This window comes from Nerophis ophidion, linkage group LG02 (genome assembly GCF_033978795.1).
Source record: "Nerophis ophidion isolate RoL-2023_Sa linkage group LG02, RoL_Noph_v1.0, whole genome shotgun sequence".
Classification (NCBI taxonomy): domain Eukaryota; kingdom Metazoa; phylum Chordata; class Actinopteri; order Syngnathiformes; family Syngnathidae; genus Nerophis; species Nerophis ophidion.
The window spans coordinates 54,244,598-54,262,914 of NC_084612.1; the positions used below are offsets into that span (position 1 = coordinate 54,244,598).

General features: G+C 37.5%; 2 protein-coding genes across 7 annotated transcripts in view; one reads left to right on the forward strand and one right to left on the reverse strand.

Annotated features, from left to right (window-relative positions):
- Positions 1–8,733, reverse strand: part of mars1 (methionyl-tRNA synthetase 1) — a 37,087-nt gene extending 28,354 nt beyond the window's left edge. For both annotated transcript variants that reach the window (XM_061886577.1, XM_061886567.1), the window contains exons 1-5: positions 8,477–8,733; positions 6,823–6,913; positions 1,424–1,502; positions 693–824; positions 180–255 (exon numbers count right to left, since the gene is read on the reverse strand). In XM_061886577.1, coding sequence (XP_061742561.1) covers positions 180–255; positions 693–824; positions 1,424–1,502; positions 6,823–6,913; positions 8,477–8,579 — 481 coding nt within the window. In that variant the 5' untranslated portion in view covers positions 8,580–8,733. The remainder of the gene's footprint in view (positions 1–179; positions 256–692; positions 825–1,423; positions 1,503–6,822; positions 6,914–8,476) is intronic.
- A 175-nt stretch (positions 8,734–8,908) lies between these two features.
- The window catches only part of arhgap9 (Rho GTPase activating protein 9), a 160,925-nt gene continuing 151,516 nt past the window's right edge, over positions 8,909–18,317 (forward strand). For 2 of the 5 annotated variants that reach the window (XM_061886590.1, XM_061886609.1), the window contains exon 1: positions 8,909–9,205. The gene's annotated coding sequence lies outside the window, so the exon portion shown is untranslated. The remainder of the gene's footprint in view (positions 9,206–18,317) is intronic. The other 3 variants (XM_061886599.1, XM_061886618.1, XM_061886637.1) reach the window with 2 other exon arrangements.

Sequence of the window (18,317 nt, forward strand, 5' to 3'; positions counted from 1 at the left end):
AACCTTGGTTTGACATTACAATGTCTGACATTGCAGATAGTAAATTGGATTCGGCAGAGGATTTATGAAAATGTATACAAATCCAGCTTCATACATAAACAAACTATACAAAATCAAGCACACTTGAGAACAAATGTAGTGTTGGTAACTACAAAGAAAATAATTATTTTCCTTCTTACCTATATCTAGAGATGATTCAGATAAAATCGGATGCAGTGCAGCCCACAAAACAAAATCACCAACTGAAGGAACATCCTGAAACCAACAAAACAAGACCAAATGCATTAAAAGCACACAGTACTATATACTACTGAAGTATTTACTACAATATGAAGCAAAAATATGTTGACTAAGTATGCCTTTTCCCCTTTTATTGGCTAAGCACTACATAGAGTAACAGGCATTTATTGGGAGAGAAGGATAACTTGTACTGCTGTAATGCAATTTTAAAATATTGTTTCATAACATTAAACAATATAAAAGACAAACAATATATGAGGATGCATATTGTTTGTTTACTTTTGGACAAGATGATGTCCATACATTATATCCACCTGTCTTTTTTTCCCAGTGGAAATTTGTGTTTTCTTGAGGAACTTGTTTATTTAACTGAAGTAAACAACTGGCAATTAAACAGTCACTATTTGAAGAAATATGACAATAGGCTAACAGGAGGATGTTATTGCTTGTACCCCAGTTAAGTAAGGTGTGGTGGCCTTGTTCAAGCTTTGGTCCAAGTAGCTGAGAGGCCCCATGAGGACCTTGGGAGCCTCATATACTTTTCCCTGAAGAACTGCCATGTATAGGGTCTGTAGAAGAGCGGGCTGCACAAACAAGAAAACAATTAGAACAAATGGTGTTTAAAAAAAAAAGTTCCTCCTAAAATGATTATTATTTAATTAGATGGAGATCCCCTCTAGCGACACGAAGAAGCACGGTAAGAGAATTTAGCTTAAGGGTCAGTGACATGATTTATTGAATTTTTAAATAATGCAATCAATTCATGCTCTATTTAATCGTATTATTTAAAATCTCATATATATATATATATATATTCACACACAACACACACAAAATACATATATATATACACGTGTATGTGTATATATATATATATATATATATATAGAGAGAGAGAGAGAGAGAGAGAGAGAAAGAGAAAGAGAAAGAGAAAGAGAAAGAGAAAGAGAAAGAGAGAGAGAGAGAGAGAGAGAGAGAGAGAGAGAGAGAGAGAGAGAGAGAGAGAGAGAGAGAACATGCTCTTAATAACTAAATTTAAGTCATTGACTATTGGGAGAATGTGCAGCATGCAGTAAAGACCTTTTGCATCTTTAAGGTTTATTGTGTTGTGCAATTGATCTGCAGCAAATAAATCTGGTCTTTGTCTGTTTTTCTTCAATAGATCCATTGTTATAATTCTTACTTGGAGATTTGTGGCCTCCCATTCCAGCCACTGATCGCAAAGCTCATTGCACTCCTGTCCGCTCACCTCAAACATGTACCTAGGAGGCAGAAAACAAAACCAAATCTGATGACGGCGCCAACAAACATTTCCCTTGCAGATACAATTTGTGTTATATGTTGGTATGGGTACTGAATTCAATACTTTTATAGATACCGACCAAATTCTGTCTGTATTACAGGGTATCGATTTAAACCTATTTCAATACTTTTGTTGCACGTGGCGCTATGTCTCGTTGTTGACTCGGCTCCGGCTCAAGCACTTGGCCGGTAAACAACTCAAGGAGCACCCAGAGCTGACTGAGCCAAACTGCCTCTCGGTCATGTTACAATTTTCCACACGATGAATGCAAGTATGACAAAGCACTCAAAAGTACAGTAAGGCTTCACGTTTCAGAGTGTGTTAGCTCAATGCTAATTTACATTGACTGTGTCATATATTTGCTATTAGTTAGCGTTTGCGATTTTTCATGGCGATTTCAACACATCCAAATTTGGTAATGAAAACTACAATTAAGGTGTACGTTACAATCAAACAGCTGTTGTGTAATAAATACAATACTTGGTTTAAAAACTTTAAGGACTAAACAAAAGACTAGACTGGCACATTCAACTTAACGGCAAAGATTACTTCCTGACTCAGCAAAACACAGTCCATACACTACTGCCATCTAACGTCTTGGAATTGCAATTGCATGAAAAATCTACTTGACAATACTTGCAAATGAGACTCAGAAGTGTAAAAAAAAACAATATATAACAACTGGAGGGCACAGTTATAAGCTCAGCGTTAAATACTAAATAAAAACTGTTTTTTTTTATTACACAATCTACATTTATAAACACATGAAAACTTACAAAAGAACCGAAAATTTCTACCGTTTAGTACTGGTATCGATTCACATTTACTAGGAATTGGTACCACGTCAGTCCAGATTTGAAAGCAGGGTTTCCCACACATTCATTTATTTGTGGCGGCCTGCCACGAAAGAATTATGGCCGCCACAAATAGATTTTCGGCTTTTGACTCGCTCGACCGCTCATAAAAGCAATGGGACTCTTGTCTGTGAATGGAGTTTCTAGTTACAACTCCGTTGCAGTAGGTGACGGTAGCCTACTATGCATTGTAAATCCGCCAATTGCACTTAATTCACCTGGTGGGTCAGAAGAAAAAGACGACGACGAGGTAAAGGAATAACGGACCGACCGGATCAAAATACGGGGGTAAGACGTCTTGGCAAACAAGTTTTATTTTCGGGACCGGGGCAGACGCACGCAGTAACAGTCACCTGTTACTAGGGCTGAGCGATAAAACAATAACAATATATATCGCGATAGACATGTGATCAATATCAATAGAAAATGGGGTCGATAGAACGTTCGATAATTTCACTGAGCTCAATAAATAGGAAGAAAGGCCGATGCGGAACCGCACGGCATTCTTGGGGGTGTAGGCAGAAAAAGGGCTTTGGCTTTGCCTGAACCTCAAGGCAATCGATCAAAAGCTAACAGGAGAAACAAAAAAAAAAAAGCAACAACGGCTAGCTGACGGCGAGGAGTGATACGAAACGGGAATATGAGTGCGGTAGCATGAGAGGAAATTGTAGTGAAGTGTTTGAGTTGTTGCAGCCAGTGAAGCAATGGTTGAGTAGTTGCTTGAATTATTTTTTGTATATGCTGAAGTTGGTTTGATTTTTCCATAAATGACTGAAGAGGGTAACAGGTTTGTTTTGTCACAGATGTTCAGACGCAAGTTTATTCCGATGTTTACAATATTTTGTAAGACATGTTTGTTTCTGCTTGCTTAATGTGACTGTTATTTATTTGCATATATTGTTACCAATATGGCTTTAAAGCCTGAGTTGCACACTACTAATTTCTTAATTACAATACTTTGCACATTTTGTTGGATTAAGCATTTATTTAATGTCAATATTTGCACATGGACCAGTATTTTCACTTATTTGACTGTTTTTCATAATGCTGACCTCGTTCTAAAGGTTAAAGGTTATATTTAAAATAAAAGTATTTAAATTCAGCCTTTTTTCTCCTGGTCTTTATTTAGAATAGTTTTTTTTTAATCAATAATTATCGATATCGACTGATATGAAACACTTATATAATGATACATTTTTTTGTCATATCGCCCAGCCTTACCTGTTACCATACTGACGAGCTAACGTGTCCAGGTTATAACCCTGTTGTCAATAAACACACGTGGAGACGGTGCTTCATATACTGCATTAATACTGAAAGCTAATTTGTGTACTGTCCACTGCAGCATGTAAATGCAAGGAAAATAATAAAATCCGTGCAAACCAGCTGTTAAAATGTTGTCCAGGTTAATGTTTTAGCCATTAAAGGCCCTTCATTTCAAGATTTCAACTGTGATTGGGCACAATTAATAAATATATTTCAGTGAATAACTAATTGTTCAAATCTGTATATAAATATGTACATAAAGTGTTGTGATTATATTCCAACTCAGCGTTCTTCTTGGTCATCGCCGCCGCCGCTGCCAACCCCACAACCCCCCCCTCGTCTCACGCGGGCACTTACCAAAGGTATGCAATGAAAATGTGAGTGTGTTGTAAGCTTGGACCTTAAATCCTACTGAATAGCTCTTGATCTTCTTCCCTTTATGCGATTTCAAATTACCGGTATTGAAATCAGCCTCCTCCTTTTTGAAAATGAAGACATGGGAAGTGTCACTCGCGACGTCACGAGTTTGGCCAGGCGGTAATACTAAGCATGCACTAATTATTTTGGGAAGCAAGTTAGACCCGGCAGTAATTCAAGGCAGGCGCATACTATATACTCTGCGGCAATTCAAGGAAATATGGTATATACATATATTAGGGGTGTAACGGTACACAAAAATTTCGGTTCGGTACATACCTTGGTTTAGAGGTCACGGTTCAGTTCATTTTCGGTACAGTAAGAAAACAACAAAACATACATTTTTGGGTTATTTATTTACCAAATTTGTAAATGACTTGATCATTTTAACATTGGGAACACTAATAGTTCTGCCCACGTTAATCCACATTAAACTGCCTCAAGTTGTTGCTTAGATGAAATACAATGAAACCTTTTCTTCTACATACAAAAAGTGCAACATTAAACAGTTTTAAGTCAACTCATCATGCTTAATTTACTACAGCATTGGGGAAGGCTGTAGTTGATTTTTATTATGTAAATGTTATATTTGTATCAACAAGTGATAGCAGGGATCCTGCCAGTCAAAACCCGGCTGCTACATTACTAATGATTAATGTAACTATTGCTGAAAAAATAGCGCAATAGGAGAGACTATTCTTCACTGAACACCATGGCGTTCATGTAGGCTTTATGACGCACTTACATTATTATATACACTATCAGAGACAGAAACTCTTCATTTAATATGACGTCCTTTTTTGCTGCTTCAACACAACTCAATCAACACGCCCACACGCGCACACACACATACACACACGCACACACATACACACACGCACACACACACACACACGTACACACCGCAAAATGAGCTAAGGTTACGCTAAAAGTTAACTAGCCTTCACCTCAAACCAGGACTGCGAGTGAGCTGAGCTGCAGTTTGTTTCTAGAAGGTCAACGGGCTCATAATGATGTTTAGAAAGTAGTTGACTTGGAAGTGTTTAGTATAGTTTGGGGAGAGTCCGTTGCTCCCCTGCTAAGACCTATCTGCTCGACGCTGAAGCGCTGACGACATGCGCTCTGAATACGCACTGCTGATTGGCTTGTTACCGCTACGGTTGTAACCAATCAGATGGTTGTGTGGGAGGGACAATGCTGGGTGCTGTGTACAGACAGAGAAAGAGGCAGAACGGAGCGGAGCAGCTTGTTAAGACTTTAGCATAGGCGGCTACTTCATATGTTAGTGTGGAACTCGTTCGGTACTCCTCAGCACCGAACCGGAACCCCCGTACCGAAACGGTTCAATACAAATACACGTACCGTTACACTCCTAACAGATATACATATACACACACATAAATATATATACATATATATATATACTGTACATATATACATATAAATACATATACAGGTACATATACACACACACATACATATATATAAACACACATATATATATACATACACATATATACATATACATATATATACACACACACATATATATACATATATATATATCAACATACATATATATACACATATACATACATACATATATATATATACACACATACGAATAAATATATATATACACATATACATATACATACATATACATATATATATATATATATACACACATACATATATATACACACATACAAACATACATATATACATATATATACATACATACATATATATACATTAGAGGTGTAACGGTATGTGTATTTGTATTGAACCGTTTCGGTACGGGGGTTTCGGTTCGGTACGAGGGTGTGTCGAACGAGTTTGTAATCTAAAGTTTTAACAAGCTGCTCTGCTTTCTGCCTGTCTGAGCAGTGAGCACCTGGCATTGTCCCGCCCACACAACCATCTGATTGGTTACATACAAAGCCAATCAGCAGTGCGTATTCAGAGCGATTTAACAGCCAATCAGCAGTGCGTATTCCGAACGCATGTTGTAAATGCTTCGTTGTTGAAGCATATATGGGCGTATAAATATGTACATTTTATACAAATATGTACATAAAGTGTTGTAATTATATTCCAACTCTGCGTTCTTCTTGGTCATTGCCACCTGCTTTATTATTAAATTACTCAAAAGTCGATTTAATAAAATTATAATTAAAAAAACTCTTAGAATCCATTTTAAAAAAATACATTTTTTGGCCCTCTCCGCGTGTATAAATCAAACGTTGACTGCTAAGAGGAGATTTTGTGACCCTGACCTGTCTTAAAAAGTTTTTATTTTTACATTACAAAGTAAAACAATGAATAAACCGTGTTAAAACGAGAATCAATTCAGAATTGAATTGTGTCAGGAATTGAAATTGAATCGAATCTAGAGTTGTTGTAGAATTTTCAACCCTACTGCGTGTAGTGGACACTTTCGCCAGGCAGGTTTAACTGTATCGACATACACATTTATGTGTTTTTTAAGTGAATTATATTTATATAGCGCTTTTCTCTAGTGACTCAAAGCGCTTTACATAGTGAAACCCAATATTTAAGTTGCATTTAAACCAGTGTGGGTGGCACTGGGAGCAGGTGGGTAAAGTGTCTTGCCCAAGGACACAACGGCAGTGACTAGGCTGGCAGAGGCGGGAAACGAACCTGCAACCCTCAAGTTGCTGGCACGGCCACTCTACTAACCGAGCTATGACTACACAGGGAGAACTATTGATCACTGACCGGCATATGGCATTGGGGCTGAAAAGATGCTCTCCATTAGAGAGGAGCAGTGCTGGCAAAGATGGGCGGCTCAGGAAGGGCACAGGGTTGTCTGAAAAAAAAAAAAAAACACAAACAGAGTTCACCAAGTGACTTTATCAAAATGAAACACTTCCTCCATAAGCGTCAATAAAGTGATTAATTTCAACACAGCCAGGGCAAAGATTGAAATCAATAAAGCCAGTTAAGATAGGTGACTTATGAAAAGTGTTTTCTGTTTCATTTTGATGTCTTTATGATACTTTTATGAAAAACACAAAAGGTCTCTATGCTAGAGGTCACCAATATAATGTCATAAAGATGATCAAGATAAAAAATACATTGTAATGACACGAATATAAGTGTATGTATATTTTTTCCTTATATATATATTTTTTTCAGAAGGTCTTGTGTTATCGCTATACATATAAACAGGTAGCACTAAATGACCTCTCTCCAAGCAAAAGCCTTTTTTCAGGCATGCACATACTAGTAAACTTGTGACAGAGACGCAAGTGAAACATGTTTCACAAAGTTATACGTTGTTAAAATAATGGTAACAAATAAAGTTGATATGAAATTAACACGTGCATCATACAGACATTACACATCCAAAAAGGCGTGCTTCATAACGCACATAAACTATTGACTTTCACAAGATTCACTGAAAGGGTTGGGACTAAAAAAAAAGACAACCATTACGCAGATGAAAATCTAGGAAACAGTCATAGAAAAAAAAATGTCTAGAGATGTAACTAGACTGGTTGCAGTACTACACAAAAGCTTGGGTGTTATATGCCTCAATAAATTACTTTATCTTTCTATCTTATTTTTGACAAAAAAATAATTGTACTGCATATTTTAATATTATCTAAAAATGCAACAAGTGTTATATTACACCTCGCTACCCTGAAAGGGACAAGCAGTAGACCATGGATGGATGGATTCCAAACATGTTCTTTGTTAAAACAATAAATACATTTCTACTTGACTTATGAGTTATCCATCAAATTGTACACTGTAAAAATGACAATGGATTTTACTGTAAACAAAACTGTCAACTTCGTCTTCAGAATTTTATCGTTAAAAAAAACTATTGTTGCCCTTTTATTTTTTACAGTAATTCATTGAAAAACCACAACCATTGATTTTACGGTAAAACCCCCCAAAATATTGTATCGTAAAAAACAGCAGCATCGTTTTACCATTTATAGTAATATGCTGTAAAAGAAAACACTGCAAATTTAAAAGTGAAATCCTGGCAACATTTGTGAATTTATTTTACTATCCATGTTAAAAAAGAAATATATATATATAATGCCGAGGAATATTCATCCATCTTGCTATGGATGGTCTGGATCGTCTGCTGATTCTGAGCCAGTGCAGGATGGATGGATATATACAATATCTCAGCACGTTTTATAATAATGCTGATACTTTAAACCTTAAGTTGTTAAAGTCCAAAATATTCAGAAGGTAGACTGATATTCAGCAAGTACACTGACGCGACCTACAGATGGGGCTCAAACAAGCAGATAGCCCACATTTTTATTTTTTTTTGACAAACCAGCATGACTTGTTATAGTTCAGTTCGAAACCTTTGTTGAACGACAACTTAACTAATGTGTTCTCTTACCTTCGTGACTGACAAACTGGACGTCACACTGCACTCCAGCTGCTTCTAAAGCAGCTAACACTTTAAGACAATGCGGGTTGCCTTCGCTCACAAAGAGTTTCATCGCGGCTGCTTGCTCTCTACTATCTTCCACCTGGCCGCGGAGATGTGTATTATATACGGGAGTGGCAGATAAGACAACTTTTGCCGGTAAGTACAGTCTAACCACGCTGATGCAAGCGAGTATGCGTCATTTAATTTACTCATGGCGGAGTTGTAGTTCAAACCTCATTGGTTTATATGAAAGATCCCTACATGTAAACGACATTACCCACAAAGCTTAGCGTTGGTTTCAACATTCAAAAGGTAGACTTGATTTGCAAATCCAGGGTAGCACTGCCGAGCGGTGTTTGTTCAACCCACGTTTGCAAGAAACTGGCGTTACCGCATAAGCGTCGTCCCGGTGTATGATTGGTTCCCGTGTCAAATCATATCGAGCAAGCGCAGCCAATCTTTGCCGCTAAACTCAATGCCGAGCATAGAGCGCCAGCTATTTTTTTTATATCCACTTAAAGAGCTCGGGGAGAAGGCAACAACATGCAATAATCCGGGCAATTTAGTGCGCACATTGGCGAAAAGTGTTCTTCACATTCGTCATCAAAACTAAGGATTACAATGCAATGAGCAACTCGCTGCAAACTACCGGAAAAGCAACTCATACTCTTCAATAAAACATTACCTGGCTGCAAGGTGAGTGATGATAATGATGACGTATGGATGCAAACATCTTGAAACACTCTATGCTATTATCTCATTTAAGTTAGTTATTTGTGTTCTGCAGTCCAAACTGATGTTGCAAACTGACTTACTGTATGTTTGTCTGTGTAACTAATTGAAGAAGTACTCTGAAATATATACATGTATGCTATTTGACAGTAACATTAATGGTATATGATACAACAAATCTTCCTTGAAGTCAACTAAGTCTAAATTATAAATACTATTAACAATGTTTTTGTGTCATTTGGATTTTTATAGGTGCCACTCTGTTCACTTTCTTATATATTGCATGTTTATAGAAGCTGATTTTAGGTCTTAGTGCATTTGAAAAAATATCAATATACAATCATCTTCAATAAGCCTTTAGGCAAACTGCTGCCACTATTGAGCACGTCAGTGCAACACACACAATCAACAATGCTAGTTTTTCCATGAAAGTGTCAATACAATTGTGGTTCACACTTGCAACCTGCAACTATTTGTGTCTTTATAACAAAGGCTATTTTTTTTGGAACACTGAATTTTGTCAAACAAATGTTGTTTACATCAAATTGTGCTGACATTTTTATCGAATACAAATTGTGAGCAAAATGTGTGCGTTTAGAAATTCAGTTTAAAAAAAATGCAGTGTGAACAAAAAAATCTGTGTAAAATAAATTCAGTGTAAAAATAATTCAGCAAAGAATTATTCAGTGCAGAAAAATTCAGTGTAAAATAAATTCAGTGTATAAAAATTCAGTGTAAAAATGTTAAGCAAAGAAAAATTCAGTGCGGTAATACTTGCTTCAAAACTCAAGACTTACTTCCGGCAAATTAACTCCGAGGCACCTCAAGGGCCGCTTCTCAGACACGATGGATCAGTCCTAATTTACCAGAAATGGGTCTCGAGTTTTGAAACAACGCCTATTTCTGCACTGAATTTTTATACAATATATATATTTTTTTGCACTTAAGTTTTAGATCTGCTCAGTGGCCTTGTGGATAGAGTGTTCGCCCGGCCGAGTCATACCAAAGACTATGAAAATGGGAGCTATTACCTCCCTGCTTGGCACTCAGCATCAAGGGTTGGAATTGGGGGGTTAAATCACCCAAAAGTATCCCTGAGCTTGGCCACCGCTGCTGCTCACTGCTCCCTTCACGTCCTAGGGAGTGAACATGGGGAGGGGGTCAAGTGCAGAGAGTAATTTCACCACACCTCGTCTGTGTGTGACAATCATTGGTACTTTAACATTAAGTTTAAGTTGAAAACACTGTATTTCAACAAACTGAATTTTGATTACGCATTTTTATTCAAACCAAATTGTTAGCATAATTTGATGTTAAAAATATCACTTCCCAAAATGTAAATGTAACGATTCAGTGTTAAAAAAAAGCTTCTGTAATGGTGACACAAATTAAAAGAAGAGAAATATAATCTTAGAGAAAAATTTAATTTAAAACATTTGTACACACGTACAACACTTAAGACCTTCAGTATATCAGTATGTGGAATTAAATTATGGAATGGATTAAGCAAAGCAATCAAACAATGTACTAATATGATCCACTTCAAGAAACTCTTCAAACTGGAAGTGTTTACAAAGTACAAAAAAGAAGAACCATGATAAACATTCTGATTTTACTCACTCATTCATTCTCAAAATAATTTTACTTAACTCATCGTATGGAATAAAACTTACTTCACCAATTATTTATGTATTTATTTTTATTGTGATTACTTATTACTTATGGAGAGTATACATTGAGAACAGGAAGTGAACAAAAGTTTTAGCAACTGTTATGTAAAGAAAAGGGGTATAATTAAATAAGCTCTGCTTCTTCCTACTCCTTTTCGAACATGTTGAAAAGAGAAACTGGAAATTGTGATGTATCATAATGTATGCTTGCATGTTCGAAATAAAAATCAAACTCAAACTCTGTACAACCACTTCCTGTGGAAAAGATGTAACTTAAGTGCCTCTGTTCTGAATTGCTTTGCACAAAAAAAACAATTTGTTTTGATGCTGGTGTTTGGCCTACAATCGCAGTCATCCTCACTTTCCTCTCCCCTAAATGTCACACGGAAAAACCAATAGTGTACATGACAGCGCTCCTCCTCACCAGAAAGGCTTCCTTCCTGCAGCTTTGCACACGCTGGGTTAACCATGGGGTCTTTGACAATAAAACATTTGTGTTTGTTTCATAACCACACTTAAGTCCATGCAAAGCAGGAAATGTGTTCTCTCTTTTTTTTTTCGGCCCGTGATGACGCAGACTTGAAAAAAGATTATTCTCTACTGGCGACCCCGCTGATTAAAAGTGCCCCCTGCAACATGTGCGGTATTAACAGGAGGGAGCTTGCAAGTTTATTCTGTAATTACTGCTGGCGTCACAGAGGTTTTTACACGGCGCTGTGTCACCAGTCAGATTATTGCACAGCTCTGGGGATATTTGTGCAGAACAGGGAATTGCTCTGTGTCCCTACAGTGGAGCTTGCATGTTTTCAGCTGTGCAGCACGTCACAAAGTGGAAGTGTCTTACTTCTCACATCATGTCACTACGAGCCACAACAATGCTGTTTGAAGGCGTCTGATTCCAGTTACAACGTCCATCCATTTTCTACTGCTTTGTCCCTTTCGAGGTGGCGGGGGTGCTGGAGCCTATCTCAGCTGCATTCCATAGTGATATATTGTAATTAATAATCACAATATGTGAATAAATATGTAAATGTGTATATGTGCAGGCCTCAAATTTTAACTTTTTAAGGTCAACGCAAGTGTAGGCTTAAAGGAGGGCTCATATTTTAGGGCACCAAGGCAAGTTAGAAGGGCACCATACATATACCGTTTTTTTAAATTCATTATTAATATAAACTTGTCAGCTTTTTGTCATTTCATGATGCCTTTATCACTATGTTTACCTTTTGATTGAGGTGAGTATTTTTTTTAAATTATTTATTTTTTAATTCATGTACATGTAGATGATGAATCGCAGGGGTAGGGAACCTGCGGCTCTAGAGCCAGATGTGGCTCTTTTGATGGCTGCATCTGGCTCTCAGATAAATCTAAGCTGACATTGCTTAACACGATAAGTAATAAATGATTCCGCTGGTAATCACAGGGTTAAAAATAACGTTCAAAATTAAAAACATTCTCATGCATTTTATTCCATCAATCCAAGAAGGCGCATTAATGGTAAGAAGTATTTCATTTATTATTTGTTAGCTTCAGAATAACAATGTTATTAAAAAGAATAAGAGACTTATTATACTCTAAAAATGTTAGTCTAACTTAAAAATGCGCACATTTAGTTGTATTCAGTGTTAAAAAATATTGGTAATACTTTAGTATGGGGAACATATTCTAAGTAACAAAGACTTAATTAAGAGTTATTTGGACACTAGGGGACCATATAACAGTTAGGGTTACTAATAAGCAATAATTCTGAGGTTATAAGGGAAGACTCTTAGTTAATGGCTTACTGCTTGTGAAATAAGGCCATGCAGAAAAAGGCATTAGTAAGTACTTAAAAATGACTAATTAAGAGCCAATATGTTACAAATTTTCATATTAATAAGCAACTAATTAATGGTGAATATGTTCCCCATGTCAAAGTATTACCAAAATATAATATGGCTGTCACGGAAATAAGTTTTTAAAATATTTGGCTTTCATGGCTCTCTCAGCCAAAAAGGTTCCCGAACCCTGGTGTATCGGGACAGGTCGGTTAAGAATTTGAGCAGAAACATGTCGAATAGGAATTAACTACACAATAAAACATTAACAACATTTTGTGTCAAATGTTTTTTAACCCTTGTGTGGTGTTCGGGTCTGTGCGACCCGTTTTAATTTTTTTATTAAAAGAAAAATTATGCAATTAATACATTTTTCAAACTGAGACTCACTGACTTTGGCTCATTTATATATATCAGAACATATATCAGAATACATATTTAATGACCATACACCCCACCTACGCATTTCTATTACATATTAGATGTCTGGACCCGGGGCTAATAGAAGTCTGGAAATTAATGTTCTATGTAACACACACACACACACACACACACACACACACACACACACACACACACACACACACACACACACACACACAGCAGGCCTAGACAGGAAAAGGACAGTGTGTCGGTACATACAACATCAGAGGGTCAAATGTGCGAGAAAATGAGAACAGACAGTGTTGACAAACAATGTTGCAACCTTGTGTGGGAACCGCAGGTGCGGAAACACAAAAGAAGAATATCTATGGGATGCAGACACTGGCAGATAAATAATTTTCCATGCAACGTTCATATTGTTGTTACCCAGCCAGCGTTTGTGGGTATGATGGACCTGTTGCATTTTGTGGCTTTTAATACCTCACAATCAAACACTTTTATGTTAAAATACTGAACAGATGTTTACCTTATCCCAATAAACATCTGTTCAGTATTTTAATATAAAAGTGTTTGATTGTGATGGACCTGTTGCATTTTGTGGCTTTTAATGCCTCACAATCAAACACTTTAATGTTCAAATACTGAACAGATGTTTACCTTACCCCAATAAACATCTGTTCAGTATTTAATATAAAAGTGTTTGATTGTGAGGCACTAAAAGCCACAAAGTGCAACAGGTCCATCAGACCCAATTTTAAAGATGTCTGTTGGGATAAGGTAAACATCTGTTCAGTATTTTAACAAAAATGTGTTAGATTGTTAGGCATAAAAAGCCACAAAATGCAACGGGTCCATCAGACCCACAAACACTGGCTGAGTAACAACAATATGAACATTAAACAAGGGCTAAAGTAGGAGACTTAGCGACTTAGACTTTTTTTTTTTAATTGTCATTCAGATTTGAACTTTTCAGTACAGATAAGAACAAAATGTTGTTGCCTTAGATGGTTGTAGTGCAGGATAAAAGAGCAATAAGGTGCAGATATAAATAAATAGATTACTGTACGGATAAATATATTGCACTCTTGCATATGCATCCACGTTTATGGATGTATCTTATATTGTCTTTATATTCCAGTCACTTAATCCATTTGTTGGGGAGGAATTGAGGAGATTATTATGATGCGTTCAAGAGTCTTATGGTCTGAGGGAAGAAGCTGTTACAGAACCTGGAGGTTCTGCTACGGAGGCTGCGGAACCTCTTTCTAGAGTCCAGCAGAGAAAACAGTCCTTGGTGAGGGTGGGAGGAGTTTCTGTTTTTTTGACATGAAAAAAACACAAGTAATGTAAAAAAAACATGGCGTTTACGTTTTGTTATCAAAATAAAACACAAAGCAGTTTGGCTAATGAAGATAAAGTTTTAAAACCAATATGAGCTGAGATTGGCGCCAGAGACCCCCTGCAACCCCAAAAGGGACAAGCGGTAGAAAATGGATGGATGGATGGATGAGTTCTTCTCTAAGTACAACAGTTTGGCCAACAACAACATAAAAACAGGAGTGACAGCATGTTTCCTCGCCTCATTAACTCTGTCACAGCCGTTGATGGATGCTTTATTGTCAAAATGTAAGCAACATCATATAGTTTTTCTCCTTCGCTGTTAACTTTTAGTGTGGGGACAAGTGTCTCCAATATTGTCCACACCTGTCTCCATCTAACAGAAGTGCGCTCTTAAACGCACGGCGGGAAGCGAGGGAAAATGACTGTAGCGTCCTGGAAGTGTTGGTGCTGCAAGGAATTCTTGGAATGTGTTCATGTTGTGTTGCGGTGCAAATATTTTCGAAATTTTTTGTCATTGTTGTTTATTGTGGTCTCACTATAAGGCACATATTTTTAACAGTGTTGGCGTTGTTTGTACGGCCACCCTTAGTGTGACATGTAGGTCTGTTGAGTATGTTTACTCCGAGGGACACCCCTGGAACAGGACTAAAGTTAGAAGTCCGCCATGATTACCAAGCCAAATGACACTAATGTGCATGCGCCTGACTTCGGGTTGCCAGAAATGCATTAATAAATGACGGAGTTTCCAATTCTTGAGAGTTTGCACTGGCTCCCTGTTCATTTTAGAATTTATTTTAAAACCTTGCTGTGAACTACTCCAGCCGTCGTCGTGGGGGTTGCGTGGACCATTCAGGAAGGACATTGTTGTTGAACAGTTATAAAGGACTGTATGGTTCTATAAAGGTAGTCTCATTCACCTCTGGGGCGTCGGTCAGGACACAATGGACAGGACAGTTCGTTCGGCATATGGCAGTTTACTTTTTTAGTACGCAGGTTGACAGGCATGGCAGGTTACAATGGATTGGCTGAATGGTACAACACTGTTAAGTATTGGTGTTTCTGCAGTAAACAGATAAGAACATCATAACCAATTAGTATAGAATACCATAGCCTACGTAGTAATAGTACATATCACCTTAGTGCAATAATATATCATGGATACACAATATAGCATATACCGGTAATAATTGGCATTTAGTACACATTAGCTTCACCAGTAAACAGTAAGCCCTGCCATACACACTACAGGATAACATCAAACCAAACACTCAAATAACATCATCCCAACATTTAACTGAACTTAAATGTCTTAACTATACCACACGGTGTCACTGTACGCTACAGAAGGCACGTAAACGTGGTGCTTGTGACCTGCCGTGCAGGATAAGGTGCTCGCTTACATGTTCGAAGCCACAAAATGTCCAAAATGCTCTCTTTGAAGAGATAAAGAACTGGTACATGAAATACATTGTCTAGATGCTGTAAACAAGGCACGCTGCGCGCCAAACAACTATATAAAGAACTTGCGTTTGTCAGTGACGCACCAGACACCGCAGTGCTGTACAATCTTAAAGTTGTAGACATATATACAGGCAGCAAAGGTAAATGACTGGCATTCACCGCTCTGTGCTCTGTTTGGGTTAGAATGAGTAAGCGCGCCCCACAATGCCTTGCGCTCTTAAGGTGGACTGCTCATAATAGTCTCTTAAGGTAGCACAGAGTTTGGGAACCTTTCTAACAGACATCGTGTCGAGCAGGTTTGACCCTTTTTTTTTTCAAATAGGAAAGCATCATTGTCGATCGGGTCGCGTCTCAGTTCCTCCTCCGCTGCACGTCTCAGTCCACTTTTCAGCTGCCGGTGTCGTCGTCTTCCTCTGGGGCTCATTCTCGGATCTTTCGTTGATTTCTTGCTCTCCTGCAGGGGTGCGGACACTCCACCACTTTTTTCCGATCTTTCCTCCTTCTCCTCTTTTAAACACTGTGAGGGGATAGGCAAATTGTGAGTCGGTGTGTGAGCCACACACCTGATCTCGATTGCTGCAGCGTCGCTCCCGGCAAGCCCCGCCTCTTCGTTCCGCTGCATTCTCCGCCTCATGGCCGTCATCTTGAGCAGGGCCAAAGCGTGTCCTGCCCCGCCGTCTGCCCGTCTGCTCCGCCTCTTCACACTTGCTGTTTGCTTTTAAAGCTTTGCATGGACCGGCACCTCATTATATCTCTGAGCTCATCCAAATGTACACCCGAGCGCGCGCTCTGAGGTACCGAGAGCCAGCTCCAGCTCGTGGTGTCCAAGACCAGACTTAAAACCAGGGAATACAGGGGCCTTCTCTGAGGTCGGCCCTAAGCTCTGGGACACTCGGCCCCTCCATGTTCCAACTGCACCCACAGTGGAGTGTTTTAAGTCTCCTCTTAAGACTAACTTTTATTTTGTGGCTTTTAACACTACATGAGTTGTGTGGTCCTCTGTATTTATTCAATTTTAATTTCTATTTATTGTTTTAATTGGTTTTACCCTTTATAATCGTTTTAAATAATATTTATGTTTCTGTTGTTTTTATAGTGGTTTTATTTTTATTTTTCTGTTTGTTTTTTTCAGTCAGTGGTGGAGCTAAGGATAATATTTGAATATTGTTTTTAATATTTTTGTGCAGCACTTTGGAAACAGTTGTGTTGTTTAAATGTGCTATATAAATAAAGTGGATTGAATTGGATTGGTTTGGTAAATTATAAAGGGGGCGGTATGACTAACGGATCGCGATTGAGCATTATCTCCCTTGTCCTAATATTAAAGTTAAAATACCAATGTTTGTCACACACACTAAGTGTAATGAAATGTGTCCTCTGCATTTGGTCCATTCCCGTGTTCACCCCCTAAAAGGTTTGGGGAACAGTGAGCAGCAGCGGTGGCCATGCCCGGGAATCATTTTTGTTGATTTAACCCCCAATTCCAACCCTTGATGCTGAGTGCCAAGCAGGGAAGTAATGGCTCCCATTTTTATAGTCTTTGGTATGACTCAGCCAGTGTTTGAACTCACAAGCTACCTATCTCAGGGCAGACACTCTAACCCAGGGGTCACCAACGCGGTGCCCGCGGGCACCAGGAAGCCCGTAAGGACCAGATGAGTCGCCCGCTGGCCTGTTCTAAAAATAGCTCAAATAGCAGCACTTACCAGTGAGCTGCCTCTATTTTTTAAATTTTATTTATTTACTAGCAAGCTGATCTCGCTTTGCTTAACCATTTTTAATTCTAAGAGAGACAAAACTCAAATAGAATTTGAAAATCCAAGAAAATATTTTAAAGACTTGGTCTTCACTTTTTTAAATAAATTCATTTATTTTTTGACTTTGCTTCTTATAACTTTCAGAAAGACAATTTTTAGAGAAAAAATACAACCTTAAAAATTATTTTAGGATTTTTAAACACATATACCTTTTTACCTTTTAAATTCTTTCCTCTTCTTTCCTGACCATTTTAATCAATGTTCAAGTAAAAAAAAATAAACATTTTGTAAAGAATAATAAATACATTTTAATTTAATTCTTCATTTTAGCTTCTGTTTTTTCGACAAAGAATATTTGTGAAATATTTCTTCAAACTTATGATTATCATTCAAAAAACATATTCTGACAAATCTAGAAAATCTGTAGAATCAAATTTAAATCTTATTTCAAAGTCTTTTGAATTTCTTTTAAAAATTTTGTTCTGGAAAATCTAGAAGAAATAATGATTTGTCTTTGTTAGAAATATAGCTTGGTCCAATTTGTTATATATTCTAACAAAGTGCATATTGAATTTCAACCTATTTAAAACATGTCATCAAAATTGTAAAATTAATCTTAATCAGGAAATATTACTGATGATGTTCC